Source organism: Impatiens glandulifera, chromosome 4, assembly GCF_907164915.1.
Source record: "Impatiens glandulifera chromosome 4, dImpGla2.1, whole genome shotgun sequence".
Classification (NCBI taxonomy): domain Eukaryota; kingdom Viridiplantae; phylum Streptophyta; class Magnoliopsida; order Ericales; family Balsaminaceae; genus Impatiens; species Impatiens glandulifera.
In genome coordinates, this window is record NC_061865.1 from 48,928,245 (window position 1) to 48,949,091 (window position 20,847).

Consider the following 20,847-nt stretch of genomic DNA (forward strand, 5'->3'; position numbering starts at 1 on the left):
ATAACAAATGGACATCAAGCAACGTTTCCTTTCCACCACCAGCCACAATGATAACAAATGGACATCGATCTGTCTGCACCAAACAAATTCAACAAAGCCAAATCTCTGTTTCGAATCATTCTGCTGTTAATATCTCTGTCCCTGGCTTTCCTGTTGATTCCCCTCTCTCAGGTAAGTATTCTAAAGGCATTTCTTTGTGAATTCAAAACATTGCTTTAAGTATTCTAAGGTGGGTTGGTTCAGGTCTGGAGGATGTGATGATAGGTTATATCCTTGGGAAGACCAAGGCCACTGAAGTTGCTCATTTGTAGGTACTCCATTTCCCTAATATCCTAGTCTGATGTTTCTATGAAGCTCGTCGATTATTGTCTGCAAACAACTAGTTTCAATAATAAAGAAGAGACAAGGAAAACAGAAATATGTACTGAATTTCTCTAGCTTTGTAGAGCATGGAAGTATATTGTTCAGAAAGGGGATACAGTTGTTGATGCCACTTGTGGTAATGGACACGATACATTGGCATTGGTGAAGCTGGTAACTGCTGATAAGACTCAAAGAGGCCGTGTTTACTCGTTAGATGTTCAGAAATTTGCGTTGGAAAAGACTTTGGCCTTACTTGATGAATCACTCGACAAAGATGAGGTATCTATCTATCTATCTTTGACAGAGATGAAGTTGTGGGATCTAATCATTTTAAGATATTCCTGATCAAATCTATTGAAAAATGATGCAGAAAGAAATTGTTAAGTTGGTTGAGACTTGTCACAGTAGGATGCATGAAGTTGTTCCAAAGGGAGAACCGGTCAGGTATGTAATTCCATTCAATAAACCAAAAGTTGGAACATTTTGTTAAGATTTGTTTATGTTATTATTAGGGTAGTTGCCTTCAACTTAGGGTACCTTCCCGGGGGAGATAAAGCACTAATAACAGGTCCTAAGACGACCCTAATGGCTTTAGAGTCTGCAAAGGACTTGTTAACACACGGAGGTCTCATAAGCGTAGTTGGTTACGTGGGACATCCTGGTGGAAGGTAAAAGAAAACAAAGGTCTCATTAATTGTTACTACAATTGGAAATATTGGTTATTAAATTATTTCAGTAACTTGCATTTGGTAGGGAAGAGTTTGAGACAGTTCGAGAGTTTGGTTCTAGGTTACCTGTTGATGAATGGAGTTGCTGCGAGCTTCGAATGTTAAACCGACCTCTAGCTCCTATTCTTGTTTTCATGTTTAAAAGATAGATCTAGCTAATCTATTGGTTTTTCTATGGTTTAAGCGTAGAAGTTGTTGGGGCCTATCATCCGGTGGTTCACACCTCGTTAGTTCATGTTGGTTATTGTTATTGTCGTGTAGACTCTGTAGTTTTTTTTTGAAATCTAAAGTTTTAGGTCATATTGAATACAAGAAAAAAAGGTATGTGTTTCAATTTGCAATAAAACTACTAAGCCATTTATATTGAAACTGCACAATAGTAAGCTTAAGTTTTATTTCATTTAAAATGTATTTTTAGAACACTTTGAGTTGAAATATAAATATATAAATAAACTTAACACGTTCGTATCACTAAATCTAAGTATTTCTACTTATCTAATAATAAGTATAATTTTTTTAATTAATTTTTTCAAGAATTCAAACTATTTTATAATTTGTGATTGTGATATTTAGTGTATAAACATCTAAGGAAATATATTTGATTAGCCCGTTTATATAAATTAGAGCGTAAAAACAAAATTAAATTATTATTTATATATAAATATTTTAAATAAAAATAATATTTGATTAATTCAATTTAAATTTAATTTTTATTTATATTTATATTTTAAAATTCATTTTAGTATATAAAGTTTGAAAATCATTTAAAATTTATTTTTAATAAATATTTATTTATTTATTTTTGTTTCAGTATTTTTAATTAATAATATTATATATATATTATATATTATAATATTAATATATATTTTTTTAAATTTTTTTATCAATTTTAAAATATTATTTCAAATATATAATATTTTATATTGTTTTTATTATAATTAATAACAAAAAATTCAATCACTTTAAAAACTAACATAGATATAGTTAAATTTCTTTTTTAATTTATATATATTTTAAAATATATAGAGAGAAATATTATAAATTAAAATTAATAAATATTTATTATATTTTATAGATTTTTTATATATATAATTAATAATTTTAATACTAAAAAAATATATTATTAAACTATTTTGCACCCATATATTGATGCATTATTAACCATAACTATTCTCAATTCCGTCGTACTTAAGCATTCGACTATGCCTTTTGACTTTTGCTCACCCTCATGTAAGCCCTGAATTACCCCGTTGAAGAACCATTAAGTTATCTCACCAATATTTTATTTATTAAAGTCGACATTCTCATCATTTGATTACACTTTTCGGCATGAACATATGCTCTGAATCATCCTCCGTGGACAAACCCTTAAGTTTTCTCATTAATGTTTGTGTTACTCAAGTCGACATTCTCGCTTTCACTTCATCTACCAATGTTCGCGCACCCAGATATAATAATGTTAACACGTACTTTAACCGCTAGACCACTTATGATTGTTTAAATAATTTTATAATTTTGTGTATAAGACACATTAAGTACATATTTTAAAATTATTGTAATTTTTTATTTTTGAATTTATTTTGTTTTTTATGTTTTCCGTGTGCATCCCAACATTCCTAATATTCGATACAAATAATATTTTTAATTTTATTTTTAACCGTTTCAAGTTTATGGGTGGGTCAACCCATTATCAGACTCAAATTTTCAATTACTCTCAAGTATATATATCCAAATTAATCATAACTCTCGACCTGACAAATTCAAATTAAACATTATATATATATATATATATATATATATATATATATATATATAATATTTTTATGAATGTCGCGCGTTTATCAAATTTTGTGTAGAATTTAAAATATAAAATCTTATTAGTTTAGTTGGTTAATGATTTGTACTTGTTTTTGTTAGGTTACAAGTCCAAAACATATATACATATAACATTTTTAATTTTAACGGGTCGATACGTAAACGGAAAAATCCCAATTTTAAATCCCATTATATATGTCAATTTAATTTTTCTCATAGGCGAAACTGAATTAGAGAAAAATATATCAGATTATACCCAAATTAACACGCAATCCTAAATGCGCTACAAATAACTAAATACTATCACCAAGGTGTTTTGACATTTCTTTTAGTAACCTGAATAATGCAAATAATGTTATATGCAAATAATAAGTGACACATTGAAAACGAAGATGGTCACACATGCAATTTCAAAAGTCACAATATCAGTTATAATTTTTTCAATCCACAAAAGGAGACCACTAACAACAACAAAAGTTGGACAAACTTAAATCTGATGGGGTCACTTAACACATTAGAAAATTTATCATAATTTTAAAACTAAAGATTTCAAAATTAAAGAGATTAATATTGTTGCTACCATAATTAAAGAGCTTAGTAAAGACAATTCAAAAGAGAGGATGTAAACCCATCAATATATAAGAAAAAAATAAAAAAGCATTTTTTATTAACACTAGCATGTATCCCGTGCATTTGCACGAGTAATTATATAAAAAACCGTGAAAAAATATTACGGTAAATTTTTTATGGGCGGGTGAACCTACAATCCGACCCAAGTATCCTTTTCCTCTCACATATATCCAAATTAACCACAGCTCTCGACCCGGCAATCCAGACACTTTAAAAATTAAATATCATTATATATATAGATTAGTTAGTTAAAAAGTTAAACTTATATTGTTAAAATGTCATGCGTTTATCAAATTTTGGGTTGAATTTAAATTATAAAGTGTTATTAGTCTAGTTGGTTAAAAGGTTTTAATTGTTTTGTTAGGTTGCAAGTTCGAACCATACCTATAGCATTTTTATTTTTTTTAACTGTTTTAAGTTTATGGGCGGGTCAACCCACAATCCGACCCAAGTATCCATTTACTCTCACATATATCCAAATTAACCACAGCTCTCGACCCGACAATCCGGACACTTTAAAAATTAAGCATAATTATATATATATATATATATATATATATATATATATATATATATTAGTTAGTTAAAAAGTTAAACTTATATTGTTAAAATGTCCCGCGTTTATCAAATTTTGGGTTAAATTTAAAATATACAGTGTTATTAGTCTAGTTAGTAAAAAGATTGTACTTGTTTTTGTTAGGTTACAAGTTCGAACCATACCTATAGCATTTTTAATTTTATTTTTAACCGTTTTAAGTTTATGGGCGGGTCAACCCACAATCCGACCCAAGTATCCTTTTACTCTCACATATATCCAAATTAACCACAGCTCTCGACCCGACAATCCAGACACTTTAAAAATTAAATATCATTATATATATATATATATTAGTTAGTTAAAAAGTTAAACTTATATTGTTAAAATGTCACGCGTTTATCAAATTTTGGGTTGAATTTAAAATATAAAGTTTTATTAGTCTAGTTGGTTAAAAGGTTGTAATTGTTTTGTTAGGTTGCAAGTTCGAACCATACCTATAGCATTTTTAATTTTTTTTAACTGTTTTAAGTTTATGGGCGGGTCAACCCACAATCCGACCCAAGTATCCATTTACTCTCACATATATCCAAATTAACCACAGCTCTCGACCCGACAATCCGGACACTTTAAAAATTAAGCATAATTATATATATATATAGATTAGTTAGTTAAAAAGTTAAACTTATATTGTTAAAATGTCACGCGTTTATTAAATTTTGGGTTGAATTTAAAATATAAAGTGTTATTAGCCTAGTTAGTTAAAATGTTGTACTTGTTTTGTTAGGTTGCAAGTTCGAACCATACCTATAGCATTTTTAATTTTATTTTTAACCGTTTTAAGTTTATGGGCGGGTCAACTCACAATCCGACCCAAGTATCCATTTACTTTCACATATATCCAAATTAACCACAGCTCTCGACCCGGCAATCCAGACACTTTAAAAATTAAGCATCATTATATATATATATATATATATATAGATTTCTAGTATCTCATTAATTAAATAAGATCAAAATTCAAGATGAAAATGAGTATTTAATTGTTCTCAAAAGAAACATTAATCAGAATTTCATAAACTACTTCCTTAATTATGAGATAATCAACTAAAGATAAAGTAAAAATACAACTATATTACAAAATTTAGTTTCAACTATATAATACAACTATATTTACTATCTCTTAAATCATAGTAATATGTGGGCCTGTCTATTTAGTTTATTTTAGATTAAATTAGTTTTTTTTCTCTCTCTTTTCCACTATTTCAATCTTTTCAATCACTTTATTCCTCTATTTAAAATATCATTTTACTCCTACCAAATTTTCTAAATTTTAAATTATTAAACTATAATACCCAGTGGTACGTTTCGTAATTTTTAACCACAGTGGGACTTAAATATTTCAAAACTTATTCTACCCAAATAAACTTATCCATATTTCATACAATTTTTTTTTCCACTTTAACCAAAATAAACCAATAAACCCAATTTAGGACCGGCATGTGAAATTATGATATCATCTTTTCTTTGTTTTCATTCCTCTTGAATATTAACCTTCATCTTTTCTAGTGGATTCTCAAAAATAAATAAATAAATTTATTAATGCTTAAAAGTTTTTTTTTTTCTTCCCCTGATATTTGGCACATAGTTTTGAAACCCCTAGATTCATTTATCCCTTTCTCTAGAAAATGATTGTTATTGTCATCTTATAATTCAAGTGACACAACATAAACATATTATTAACCAAGTGTTGTATTAATTGAATAAAGGTGACAAGTGCTTAGATTCTTAGGTACACCAGCTGGTACTGTCACATTAAAAAAACAAAAAAGGAATTCACGTGATTTTTGTTGTCCACAAGTAAGGATCACCACATGGCGTTTTATGTTTTTTTTTATTTTTTTTTTTATTTTCAAATTTGTGACACTGAATTCTTAGCTTTGTATAACAGTTTCAAATTTATATTAGTCAAACATATAGAGAAACTCTTTATTTTGTATTTTTATTGAAAATCAAATATAATGTACATGCAAAATTAAAATACAAGCAGGATTACAAATTCAACACATTATTATTAATTAATTAATAGGAAATAGACGAACAGGGAGACCTTTCTCAGGGACAGGCATCGGGTTTACGATAATCTTCTCATCAGGGATCAACATTTCCCACTTATATTTCTTCACCAAATTATGCATAAACACAAGTATTTCCAACCGGGCATACTCTTTCCCAGGGCACATCCTCGGTCCTCCACCAAAAGGAACAAATGTATATGGTGCCGGACCAGATCCCTCGAACCTAGATGGATCAAACTTGTATGGATCCGAGAAATACTCCGGATTCTTATGTGTCGAATGAGCACTCCAATATATCTAAAGATAATTCGATTAGAACATTCGAAATACAAACATGGGAATCATTGAAAACAAAATATTTAAAAGTTCTCATAATTAATTTACCTTCCAACCCTTTGGGATCGAAAAACCCTCGTACATGAAATCAACGAGAACGCTTCTGAAAGCTCCTTGGAGAGGCGGTGCCAATCTGAGAACCTCGCATGCAACATTCCACGAGTATTTCATCTTCTGAATGTCGTTCCAATTAAGAAGTTCGTCTGGGGCTTTTGATTTCTCAATCTCCATTTGCTCTAATTAATGACAATATGAATTTGTATCATTAGAAAATTACATTCCAATGATAATTTATTTGTACTAATATTGTATAATTAATTAAAAGTAACGATAAAGAGCAATAATTTTGTGTCATGAATAGTGTCGGAAATGATGTGCAACACATTAAAGTACTTGTAATAAGAGAGACAAGTTCAATCACATATTGTCACATCAATTCCGACACATTTATGACACAAAATTCTCATTCTCGTTCTCTATCATTACTCTTATTAAAAGAGAATTTAAAGAGAATTTACCGTTGTAAACTCCGTGATAAACTTCCGGCAACTCAGCAAGATACTTAACGATGAAAGCGCATGCAGAGCTAGCGGTATCATGGCCGCCGACGAGCAATCCCAAGATCTTATCAGCAATATCCGTTTCCGTCATAAACTTACCATCATCATCCGCCGTCAAAAGCATATGCGATAATATATCTTGTACCGGCGACGCATTCCCCTCCGTCAAATCAATTTTCCTCTTCTTTATTATTCCAATCAACTCCCCCCTTATCATCTCCGACGCATTAATCGCGCGTCTAAACGGCGTTCCGGGTAAATCCACCGGCAAAGAAAGTAAACCTTCCGCCACCAAATTAAACCGCTCCAATAACCGCTCCACTTCTTTCGGATCATCCACACTAAGAAAGATCCGGCAAGCAATCCAGAATGTAAATTTCTTAGAGAGAGGGAACACCACGATATAATCGTTCTTACCTGTTATAAACTAACAATTAAAAGATATATAGTAAAAAAAAAGTGTTTGTATTTATGAAAATAATTGATATTACCCCAATCGGAATCAAAATGACGACGAGCAATTATATCCATCATTCCAATATAACGTTGTAGAGCTTCAGGTTTGAAGAAATTAGGTAACATTTTACGCATCTTAATAGCTTCTTCCATTGAAGATGTTTGATTTGAAGATGGGAAGATTTTATCAACTGAACTTGGCCACCATGATTGAACCAGTTTATTCTCGTTGGAGAAGATGAACTTGTGAGCTGGGGCGCCGCAGAATACAACGGTTTGTTCAAGCATGAGATTGGTTCGGAATATATATGATGAATAGTTTCTTATTCGGTCGTAAATGAAGCTTTCTGGATGTCCACGCCAGCCGGAGGCTAGGTATTGGAAGGTTTCTCCGATCACCGGAAAACCGGATTTTCCCGGCGGGAGGTTTGTTGGGGAGGGTGATTTTGGGTGGCGGAAGAAAAGAAAGTTTAGAGTGAGAGTTATTGTTAGAACGAAAATGGTGAGAAAGTATACATAGTAAGAAAGCTCCATTTTAGGGTTTGATTCTTTCTCTCTTGTGTTTTCTGTAATGAAGAAGATGAGTAATGAATATGCAAGAGGACTGTTAAATATGAAAGAGATAGAGAAGATGGATCTAGGGAAAATGGGAACGTTTGATTTGATGTTTTTTTTTATTGCTTTGACAATACTGAGTTTCATTTTTCTAATTATTACGGATTAAACATATAGCCTACAAATATATTCAAGCAATTTAGAATATAATCTATATATATAATGATACTTAATTTTTAAAGTGTCCGGATTGTCGGGTCGATAACTGTGGTTAATTTGGATATATGTGAGAGTAAATGAATACTTGGGTCGGATTGTCGGTTGACCCGCCCATAAACTTAAAACCGTTAAAAATAAAATTAAAAATGCTATAAGTATGGTTCGAACTTGCAACCTAACAAAAACAAGTACAATTTTTTAAACAACTAGGCTAATAACACTTTATATTTTAAATTCAACCCAAAATTTGATAAACGCGTGACATTTTAACAATATAAGTTTACTTTTTAACTAACTAATCTATATATATAATGATGCTTAATTTTTAAAGTGTCTGAATTGCCGGGTCGAGAGCTGTGGTTAATTTGGATATATGTGAGAGTAAATAGATACTTGGGTTGGATTGTCGGTTGACCCGCCCATAAAATTTTTACGATAATATTTTTTCACGGTTTTTATATTATTACTCGTGCAAATGCACGGGATACATGCTAGTTATATATAATAATGTTTAATTTTTTAATTTCCGGATTGCCGGGTCGAGAATTGTGCTTAATTTGAATATATATGTGAGAATAAATGGATATTTGGGTTGAATCGTGGGTTGACTCGCCTATATACTTAAAACGGTTAAAAATAAAATTTAAAATGTTACATGTATGTTTCGAACTCGCAAACTAACAAAAATAAGTACAATCTTTTAACCAACTAGGTTAATAAGATTTTATATTTTAAATTTAACACCAGATTTGATAAATACGGGACGTTTAATAAGATTTTATATTTTAAATTTAACACCAAATTTGATGAATGCGGAACGTTTTAACCATATAAGTTTAATTTTTTAAAAAATTAATATTATATATAGATCAAAAATAGAAGTTGTACTTTTTAACTAACTAATATATATATATTATATATATATATATATTAATTAGTTAAAAATTAATGTCTAGATTGTGGGGTCGAGAGTTGTGGTTAATTTGAATATATATGTGAGAGTAAATTAAAAATGTTATCACATATTTCACTCTGTAATTTATTATCTCAGGTTTAATATCATTACTCGTGTGAATGCTCTGACTACATGCTAGTTTTAGTACGTAGTAATAATTATTTTTGAGAATTTAGAGGTTATAAGATCAATTTTAATTTAGAATGACATTTTATTTATTAAAAATAATTTAATAAAAATTACAAATAACACAATATCAAACAAAACTTTCCTCGAAGCTTTAACTATTTTTGTTTGTATCAACAATAATTACTTTGTCCTGAAAAACTTATTTTATTGAATGTATATCTTTATATATGCAATGATCGGTGATTTAATTAAGTTCAAAATAATCGGTTATATATTATTAAAAAAAGGATAAATATATTAAGTTGGTAAACATTTTTTCATTATTAAAAAAATAATAAATATATATCTTCTTCTTTTTTAATTAAAGTAGCTTTGTATTACTATATATCTCCATCAAAAGTTATAAATAGTTAATTGAGATAAAAAAAAAACAATTAGTATAGTGATCAAATGAATTTTATTTACATAATTCTATTTTTATAACTTTATATTAATAATAATATGTATTTTAATGTATTGTTATAATTTTTTCAAATATACTATATCTATTTTCAATAAATTTTATTTACTGAACATGAATGTTTCATTGAAATAGTGTATGACCACATTCATGATTTCAAACTGACAGTTAAAAAAAAAAGTTGGGATCCTTAATAATTACCATTTTGAGTAAGAAATAGTTTGACAAAGAAAATATATACTAAGGACATTATATTTCTGTAAAAAATAAAAATATATTAATTAATGAATAAATATAATAATAGGATATATACTACTTTTGCATAATAAAATAATATAATAAAAAAGAAGAGAAACTTAGTCGCGTGTAACGCATGGCAGGTGAAGGAAGAACCACGAGGCATATTTTTGGTTTTAGTAATAAATGGAAACAATCCAAATAATGGTCCATTAAATTAATTATATTTTGTATGGTACTTTCATAAACAAAATGAATGTTTAAATACAACTAAGCATTGACAAAGAAAAAAACAGAGAACAAAACATATATCATAATTATATTCAAATTCATTTTTAAATTATTTTCTTTTAATGATATCAAGTCGAATCAATAGACAACTTAACTTAGTACAAATTTCGGTTAAGGCCATACCAATGAACTAGTAATAAGGTGTATAAAGTGTAAATTTACGTTAATGAACAAGTTAAACTCATTAGAAAGAACAACACAAAAGGAAAACAAAGTTAGAAAAGAATGCTAAAAAAAGAACAACACAAAAGGAAATCAAAGTGAGAAAAGAACGCTAAAAAATGTATATGATCCAATGTTAACTACATTAAAAAAAATGGTTAATCCGACAATCAACTGGAAAGTTAAAAAAATGAGTTCCTTGTATGACCAATGATGTTTTTGATATACGCGAGTTGTTTTTTAGATGGTTAGTAACTATACGTTTACTTGATGAAATAAACCAATAAATTATAACAAATCACGTTGTTTTTCTACGCGATTTTTGCTATTTATTTTACGATTTTCGTAAAATATAGATAAATAAAATTGTTTTATTTAAAAGATATATATAATTTTTCAACTATAGCTTAACATTTTATTAAATCGATATATATATATATATATATTATTTATTTTTCAAATTCTTAAATTTAACCTTTAACACTTAAAATTTCACTTAATTTTTTATTTTATGAAACACATCAACTTTAGATCAAGTGCTAGCTTTTTTTAATAGCTCCATATCCACATAGAATGGACCCGCATTTAGAGGATCTAAAGTTTGTATGATTTTGCTCTTTAATTTTTCTTTTACCATTATGTTCATGTACTCTTCAGCTATATATCCTTTCAACTTGATCGAATAAATGAAGTCTAACAACAACTAAACAAAGATTTGCATGCTATTTATCTAGTTAGCGTAAATTATTTTTACACCGATTTAATTTTGAGGTGCAGTTAGCATGATTTTGGAGTGTTCTAGTCGGAAAAAAATAAATTTGTTCTTATTTTTATTATATATATATATTTGATGTTAGGTTGATTATATTAGTTTCCTATTATAATTAACAAAAATGAGCTAGTCTAATTAGTTAATACATCTTGTGTCTCTTAAGGTTCAAACCTTGTTATAGTGTAATGGTAGTTTGTGGACGACGTGGACAAGAAAAGTATACAAGACGTAGTTCACGATGTTCTAAAGTTTGAGAATTTAAAAAACAAATGTGTATATAATAAGAAATGGAGTTAGGAAAGGAATTCATCCAAAATTTATTTTCATTGGATCAGCCTTTCAAAAAATGAATCAAGATCAGATCATGGTTTGTCTGTCTGCATTTCAAATGCATTTTTTTAAAGCTAAATGATTTTTTTGTTAAATCAATAGTTTTATCACTTAGATTATCATGTTATTCATGCATTGTTTTGTCTCATTTACGAGCTTGTATTCTATTTTATAATTACATTTGTGTTCGTTATCATCGTCAACTAATTTTTTCATTTTTTTTTATCTAATTAAAAAGTATTAAGTGCCTTAAATGGAAGGAAATTGATAAAATAATTGAACACGTTGTAGTTCAGAATGTAGCTCTATAAGTTACGAACAATACGTACGTCAAAGTTCTAAGTCGATCTAACACTGTAAATTCCGACAAACTGAATTCTTCTCCTGGCTGCTACAAGAAATCTGAACTTAATATCCCCTTTATTCTTGTTTTGTCCAAAATACACATTAACCTTAAAAGCAATTGGATCTACACAACAATGTGACATATATAGGACCTAAATAAAACAGACACCATGGGGTCCCTCCAACTAGGAGGAAAAAAACGAACAATTTAGTCTCATTAACGCGTTTGCATGCTATCTTATAATCACACTATTTTTTTCATTTTTTTCATTTTTTTTTTCTATCTAATTAAATAGTACTATTAAGTGTCTTAAAAGGAAAAAAAATTGATCACGTTATAGCTTAATATTGATCTTATCACAGCTTGTAAATAATCTTGAACTTTCATTATTTTGGAAACTTGAGTAATTACATGTAAACAATGCAAAATGACATTGTCAATTCATAGTGTTTCATATTGTTAGTATATAATATAATAATATATTATATTGATATATTATTATAATATATAATATAATATAATATAATATATTATATTATAGTTTTCTTATATTGTTAATATAACTCAATTATAAATATTTTTACTATATTGAATAAAGATACATACAATTATTCTCTTTCGACAATGTGTATTTTGAACGATTTTCTTAAACGTCTAACATGGTATCAGATCTTAGACTTTAAGTTTATGGCCATTTAAGGTTTGTGTATTTATTTTTGAATATTGATGTTCACATTAATTCAATTTTAATGGAGAAGTCTTCCAAGTTTGTATTCTCTACCGTTGCTGCTGTCACAAGTACTTCATTAAAGAACACTTTTCTTAAATTTTCTCTTACAGACATTCAATCAATATTACAAAAACTTCAATCAAATCATGGTACTGCATCTTCTCTATTACCATCTTCTTCAGTGTTATCTGTCACACCAGGTACTTCTACCTCATGGTTTTTTGATTAAGTATGTTGTAATCATATGACTTCTGAATCATCTTTTTTCACATCACGAGAAAGCCTATTATTCCGTATGTTGTTCATACTATTGATAATACTACTTTGAATGTTCAAACTATTGGTACCGCCCAAACTTCTATATTGTCCTTACCTGAAACATGTTTTGTTCCAAAACTTCGTTAAATCTTATTTCTGTTGGACAACTATGTGATCTCGGTTTTAACATAACTTTTTCGAGTAATGATTGTGTTGTTCAAGATCCTCAAAAAAATAAAATTATTGGAACGGGACTTAAGTTTGGACGATTGTTTTAACTCACTTCTTTATCTCTTCCATCACAATATTTTGTTGGAGCTATCACTTCTCAAATTTGACACTCTCGATTATGTCACAATTCTAAAGATCGTTTGAGTTCTTTAATTTCTAGTGGTTCTTTAGGCCCTATTAAGATTGAAACTTTTGATTGTGTTTCTAAAAATAAATAATTAATTAAATTGAAGAAAAAAAATAAGTAAAGTATAAAAAATAATTTAAGGTGGATTTATACTAACTTTAGTCCTAACTTAAATCCACCCTTTTGGTATATATACTATCGGCAAAACTTTCACCTACGTCTTAAGATAACTTTTTTAACTACATTATCTAACGACGACACATTTGTTATATTTCATTTCTGAACAATGATGTTGCATACTATAGAAAACAACGAGTTTGTTATTTATTTGTTTCCTCCATATTCATATATTATGTGTTTGTGTTGTGCCTTTAAAATTAATTTTAATTAATACAAAATATTAATATTAAAAAAGAGAAAAATATCTCATAATCATATAATTAAAATGTAAATAATATGATATAGATAAAAAATATAAAATATGATATCGTAATACACTACCCATAATATGCTATATACTATGATTGAATTGGTTGGTTATTCCTTTAGAGAAAATGAATGTGATTTGATTTGATTTAAAAACTAAATGAATTTATTAGTTAAAATAAAATCTAATCCAAATTTGAGAAATAAAACATGTTAGAAATTTTTGACAATTAATTTTAAATTAGTTATTAAAATGTTCAAATTTTAACTATAAAATAAGAATTGTTAATACTTGAAGTTAAATTCTTTATTTTGTATGATTTAAATTAGTATAATTATTTCAAACAAAAATACATATAAAGGGAGTAATTAAAAAAATTTGTAAAGGAACAAATTTAAACAAAATATGCATACAAATATTTTAAACTTCTGGCTTATTCCAACTAAAAAATGATAGCGATTGTTTACGCTTCAAACATTCAATTAATTTTGGAAATACAACATTATTAATATTTTGTTTGGAAATGAGGAAAGGTTGATGTTATCTTCTATTGGATAATATGGGATGAATATATATATATATATATATATATATATATATATATATATATATATATATATATATATATATATTTATTTATTTATTTATTTATTTATTTTATATTTAATTATTTTTATTATCTTATTTAAACATATTAATTATTTATATCAATATTTTAAAAACAATTATAATTTGTAATATATAATGAAAGTTCAATATTCATTTAAAACGTTTTAAATTAAATAAAAAATTATATATAGTTCGTGTTAGTTTTCTAAATAAATAAAATAATTATTAAACTATATATTTTTATTCATTTATTATTGAAATAACTTGATTAGTTTTCATATATTTTTTATTTTGAAATTATCATTCTTATATATATATATATGATGATTAGCTAATGACAAATCACAAAATATTACACCATCTAATATTTTATTTTCTACTATCACACCAAATAATATTCCCTTTGGTTGAATAAATTTGTAGGAGAAAAATCATCACAATTTGACATTTTAATTATGATCATATATGATTATCAATTATTTTCTTGCATGGATTTTTCTTTGGTAGCCCTAATGGATTACAAATGTTACACTATTTCATTTTCTACTGTCATCTTTTTTTCTGCTTCCAAATGATATAAATATTTAATGCAATATGAATTTATCCTTGATTAATTTAGTTGGTGAAGTTAAGTTCTACTTTACGGATGGCACAGGGACGACGAGTTCAGGGTCGGACCTGGGTAAGCCCAGCAAGTTTCTGAGCTAAGGCTGCCCATTTCCATTGCAACCCATTTATTAAATAAATATTTAATTAAATTTATTGTAATTTTAAATATAAGTAGTAACGGTTGTAGTTTAATTGTTATAGATAAAATTTAAAATTTATATTTGGTTATGAGTTCAAATTTCATTAAAAACCATTTTTTAGTTTTTTAATTTAATCTATGAAAAAATAAGAATATCTACTTTTCCTCCACGGAGGATTGTGCAGTCCAAATCTGAGTCCAGACTATGGACATGCTCAAGCCCATTGGCCAGGACAAATTCATTCTTAAGCAAACCAAATGACCTCCATTTTAAAAAAATATAATTATTTTATAAAAACTAAGTTCAAATCTTTAGGCCCAAGTCTATTAAGATAAATTTTTAATGCAGTTTTTATTTAATTTTTATATTTTAGTTTCATGTATATTTTTCAAGTTATTAAATTTGTGATTTAAAATTGAGAATTTACGTATTAGTGTAATCTGAGTAAGAGTTTAATTTCAAAAATATTATATATATATATTATTATTATTATTATTTATATATATAATGAATTATTTTATATCTAGTCAGCTTTAAAATTTTATATATTTAAATATGAAATTAATTAAAAAATAATAATAAATAAATAAAACTATAAAAAAATATTTACCAAATTAATTATATTAATTAATTTATTTGATTAAATAATATATTTTTTAATTTATAATGTCTCGTCATTCAGTAATTCTCGTCTAAATATAAATTTATTTATTTTTAACGTAAAATAGTATAGAATCATAAATCGAATTTATTTTTAAAATATATACGTGAGCACGCTCCCAATCACCGGGTTCGTATGTGTAAAGTGTTGCAATAGAAAATCTTCCATTACCAATAATATAGAAATTGTTAAAGTTGGTCGTATCGATGTTGTTATTGACATGTGATTTTCTAAATATCGAGCACATAAATTCATACTCTCGTGCAAAAGGTAACACTTAATGATTGACCCTTCAAAAAAAAATTTGTTCCAAAAATATTTTTTCAAGGTACGCATATATTGTTCAATTGAATACTTCCATCGATACGGAACATGCCCCTAAAAAAGCCTTAAAGATCAAGTGTACATGAAAATATATAATGAAGGTGGAAATATGTTTTCCAATTTATAAAGGATCAAAACAATGTTATCCTACAACTCTTTCAATTCATCTCGATTTAAATATTTTTGATACAACAATAAGAAGAACCTAGACAAATGCACTAGAGCATCGTACACATCATCCGGAAGTAAAGCACGTGTGGGAAGTGGAATCAAATACTGTAATAGAATCTGATTCATCATTCAATTGTCCAACTTTCGTCTTAAAAAACTTATATAAAGTTTATCGCGTTCAAGATTAGAAGGATTGAGTCGCCCTGTATTGGTCAACTATTGTGTGAATTCGCTACATATAATGAAATTTAATTGTGATTGATTAATTACAAAATTCACGCTTAGTCAATAATCAACTTATGAATTCTTACTTGTAATATTGTTCGACATCGAGACAATTTTTCAAAATGTATACATACGTGAGCACGCTCCTAATCACCCGATTCGTATGTGTAAAGTGTTGCAATCGATAAATTTTCCATTGCCAAGAATATAGAAAGTGTTGAACTTGGTCGTATTGATGTCTCTATTGACTCGTGATCTTCTAAATATCGAGCACATAAACTCATACTCTCGTGCAAAAGATAACTCTTAATTATTGACCCTTCATGAATTTTTTTATTCCGAAAGTACTTTTTCAAGGTACGCATATATTGTTCAATTGGATGCATCCATCGATATTGGACAAGCCCTCCTAACAAAGCTTCAAAAGTCAAGTGTACAGGAAAATGTACAATTATATATAAAAATGAAGGTGAATTTTTTTTTTAATTTACAAAGGGTCAAAACCATGTCATTCTACAACTCTTCCAATTCATCTCGATTTAAGGATTTTTGACACAACAATCGGAAAAACCGAGATAAGTGTAATAGAGCATTGTACACATCATCCTGAAGTAAAGCAACGTGTGGAAAGTGGAATCAAATACTATAATACTATTGCGTGAATTTGTTGCATATAATGAAATTTAATTGTAATTAGTTAATTATAAAATTCACACTTAGTCATTAATCAACTTATGAATTCTTACTTGTAATATTGTTCGACTTCGAGACAATTTTTCAAAATATATACATGAGCACGCTGTCAATCACCTAGTTCGTATGTGTAAAGTGTTGCAACTGATAAATTTTCCATTGACAAGAATATAGAAAGTGTTGAAGTTGTTCGTATCGATGTCTCTATTGACTCGTGATCTTCTAAATATCGAGCACATAAACTCATATATACTCTCGTGCAAAAGATACACTTACTCTAAATAATATAGAATCAAAAATCAACATTATTTATAAAATCGTAAAATCTTATCATAGTAATTTTAAAATTGTAAGAATTCACTTATTTATGAGTTACTTAAAATCAGACTCTTTAACTTTCACTAAAATCATATAATCGTAAGGTTTTAAAAGTTAACTCCGGTTTTTATTATTAAATATAATTAAAAATAATAATTTTATTTTATTTTTTATATTTTAATTAAATTAAATATTATATTTTAATTAAATTTATTTATATATTTTTGCAAATGTTGAAATATATATTTAGATATATACTTTGAAACGAATTATATATAAATTATATAATTTTAAAAAATATTTATTAATTTATAAATTAGATATATATATATTATATTTATTTGTTTTAATATTATCTTATATATATATATATATATAAAATGCTTAAATCTAAATTCTCGGGTCGAGACACATGGTTAATTTGAATCTTGGCGTGAGAGTAAATGGATACAACCCGTATGCATGAGTCAAACCGTGGGTCGGTTTAATAAAAAAAACGGATAAGACTCTTAAATATTCATTCTTTTATTTCTTTTTATGACTAACCAATGAAATATATAATCAATATTAAAAATTCAAAAATTAATAAATTTTAAGAATAAAAATTTAATTTAATTATATTAAAATAATAAGTATTTTTTAATAGAATTTTTTTTTAATAAATATTTAATTATATACCTATATCAATAATTTTAAACTATTTTTTAAAGTTATATATATATATATATATATATATATATATATATATATATATATATATATATATATATATATATATATATATATATATATATATATATATATATATTCCTTCTTTTATTTTTCTCTTTAACTAATAAATGAAACATTAATAATTCAAGAATTAATCAATTTTAAGAATAAAAAATTAATCTAATTATAGTAACATAATAAGTGTTTTCTATAAAAAAAAAAAAATTAATAAATATTTTTATATATATCCATAATTATATTTGTATTCATTATTTTTATAAGTTGTATAAATATATATTATATATATATAAACCATTTTTTTTAAATTATATATATTATATATAACAATATATTTAAAACTTAATTTGCGATAAATTTAAATAAAAATAAATTAAAATTTTCAAAATTTTATTAATTACAAAATATACAACAATATGCATACATAAAATTATAAATAAAACACATTAATCATAAGCGGTCTGACAGTTAAAATGGTCATCTTCCATACACGAGACAAGAGTTTGAATCTTTGTAAATGCAAATTTAAGTAAATTGTATGTGTGGATAAAAGGCCGGTAACAAACGAGATATTTATGATTAAAATATATGAACCATATATTTGATTGACCAAAGTATGAGATGACGAGATTAAAGCTTGATTGAGTTTGGTGATTAATTTGCGTTTGTCGAGAGATAAGAGACCGATAACATTGGGTAGGAACGTGGTTTGCCGATGGATAAGAGGTCAGTTGAGATTATGTTGGTTTGTTAATAGGGATAAGAGGCTGGTAACATTGGTTTGTCAATAATATGAGATTTGTGGTTGGTTTATCGAGGGATAAGAAGTGTGAAAGTGTGATTAAGATTTGTGGTTGGTTTACCGAAGGATAAGAGGCCGGTAACATTGGTTTGTCAATAATAAGATATTTGTGGTTGATTTGTCAAGGGATAAGATGAGAGATTTGTAATATGAGAAACTAATTGGAAAACAAAAAATATTGACAGTTAAGTATATGGATGAGATTGTTGGTTTGTCAAAAGTGAAGGTAAAAGATGTTGGTACTGTTGAGATAGTTGAGTGCAGAAGTGAGTGAGGTTACGATATTAGAGAGGTCGATTGATGGTTAATTTATCAAAGGATAAGAGACTACGATAAATATTGAGACTGAGAAGTAGTTTATCGATGGATAAGAGGTCGATAACATTGGTTTACCAAGGATAAGAGACTTTTGAAAGTGTGATTGAGATGTGGTTTACCGATGGATAAGAGATCGATTGAGATTTGATGCTTGGTTTTTCGAGGGATAAGAGATCGATACAATTGGTTTTCCAAGGATAAGAGACTTGTGAAAGTATGATTAATATTTGTGGTTGGTTTGCCGAGGGATAAGAAATCAGTAACATTGGTTTGCCAATTATATGATATTTGTGGTTGGTTAGCTGATGAATAAGATGATAGATTAATTGGTAAACAAAAATATTGATGGTTAAATATATGAATGAGATTGTTGGTCTACCGAAGAAGTTAATGTAAAGAGGTTAGTGATATGATGAGAAGATTGTTGATTTGTCAATAATGAAGTTTAAAGATGTTGGTACTGTTGATAGTTGGGTGCAGAAATAAAGTTACAAGATTAGTAAGTATTGAGATGTCTATTAAGTAAGAAATGATATTTTTGGTTGACCGAGAAATGAAGGTAAAATCGGTGAACTAATGAAACAAATGTTAAATGAACGTCTGCTTATCAAATTTGTTATCATTTTTTTTTTCTTTTTTTTGATGAATAACAAAACCAAGGTTGAAGACGACCACTAGGTTGTCCCTACCATTGAAGTCCTTCATGTTCATACCATAAATATTGTCGACAAAAAAGATGATGAAGGTGATGAAATGATGACGACGACAAAAATGTGAGTATTGTCTATTTCAACTTTATAATTGTGAATTTTATTTATTCTTGTAACACAAGGGGTTTGATAGTTGATTTATACAATATTATAGATAAAAATTAACTAAAATTAATTGTACAACGAAACTATTTATAAGAATATCTTTAAACTAATTTTTTTCACTCAATGAAATTATAAATCGAGATTAAAATTGCGTATCTAAATCAAGAGAACTTGACATTCTTTGAAGAAATCAAATATTTAAGTTATTTAAAAAAATGTTCCCTTCATTATTTTTCCAACCATTTGCATCAACAATATCTAAACCTTACAAAAAAAAATGATAATTGCATTTTGGATAGTTCAATAAAACCCAACACCTACTTCAACTAGATTTTGTCTAACCGACTTTTTTACCGAAAAAATGTTAACTATACATAGTTGCTTATATTACAATTTACTTAGATAGACAAAGAATGATATAAGTTGCAATTTACTGAAATTCTTCTTTTATAAATCTTTTAAGTTTACCACCTTCTTTGATGTTCGATTATTTGGATAAAACTCAAATAAATAAACTAAAAATGTTACAAATTTTTATTAGAAACACAATCTTTGTCCCAAACATTAGAAGAATATAATATTTGTAACAAATTTTATTCTTAAATAGAACAACAAAACACGAATAGAACAACAAAACAAACACATGCAACATTATTATTCTTTCATCATTTAGTGTGGGTAGAGACGAATGGTCTATCATCAT

At 27.1% G+C, this 20,847-nt stretch overlaps 2 protein-coding genes across 2 annotated transcripts; one reads left to right on the plus strand and one right to left on the minus strand.

Moving 5' to 3' along the window:
- Positions 1–441: 441 nt before the first annotated feature.
- On the plus strand, positions 442–1,286 carry LOC124936839 (putative rRNA methylase YtqB; the record flags this gene model as incomplete). Its single annotated transcript, XM_047477361.1, has 4 exons — positions 442–642; positions 734–807; positions 876–1,031; positions 1,117–1,286. Coding segments are annotated over 4 exons (555 nt in total), but the record flags the coding sequence as incomplete, so codon positions are not given.
- Positions 1,287–6,120: 4,834 nt separating this feature from the next.
- Positions 6,121–8,050, minus strand: LOC124935919 (beta-amyrin 28-monooxygenase-like). Its single transcript, XM_047476358.1, has 4 exons — positions 7,537–8,050; positions 7,004–7,462; positions 6,534–6,721; positions 6,121–6,446 (listed from the first exon to the last, which is right to left on the minus strand). The coding sequence occupies exons 1-4, from the start codon at positions 8,033–8,035 to the stop codon at positions 6,150–6,152; spliced, it is 1,443 nt and encodes a 480-aa protein (XP_047332314.1). The 5' UTR covers positions 8,036–8,050; the 3' UTR covers positions 6,121–6,149.
- Between the last annotated feature and the right edge of the window lie 12,797 nt (positions 8,051–20,847).

What these genes read in the sequence shown, in the direction of transcription:
- LOC124935919 (XM_047476358.1), bottom strand. Translation starts at nt 8,035, where the DNA reads ATGGAGCTTTCTTACTATGTATACTTTCTCACCATTTTCGTTCTAACA. An exon ending in TCATTTTGATTCCGATTGGG is followed by an intron (nt 7,463 to 7,536) that starts GTAATATCAATT and finishes AGTTTATAACAG; the next exon opens with GTAAGAACGATTATATCGTG. An exon ending in TTATCACGGAGTTTACAACG is followed by an intron (nt 6,722 to 7,003) that starts GTAAATTCTCTT and finishes GTCATTAATTAG; the next exon opens with AGCAAATGGAGATTGAGAAA.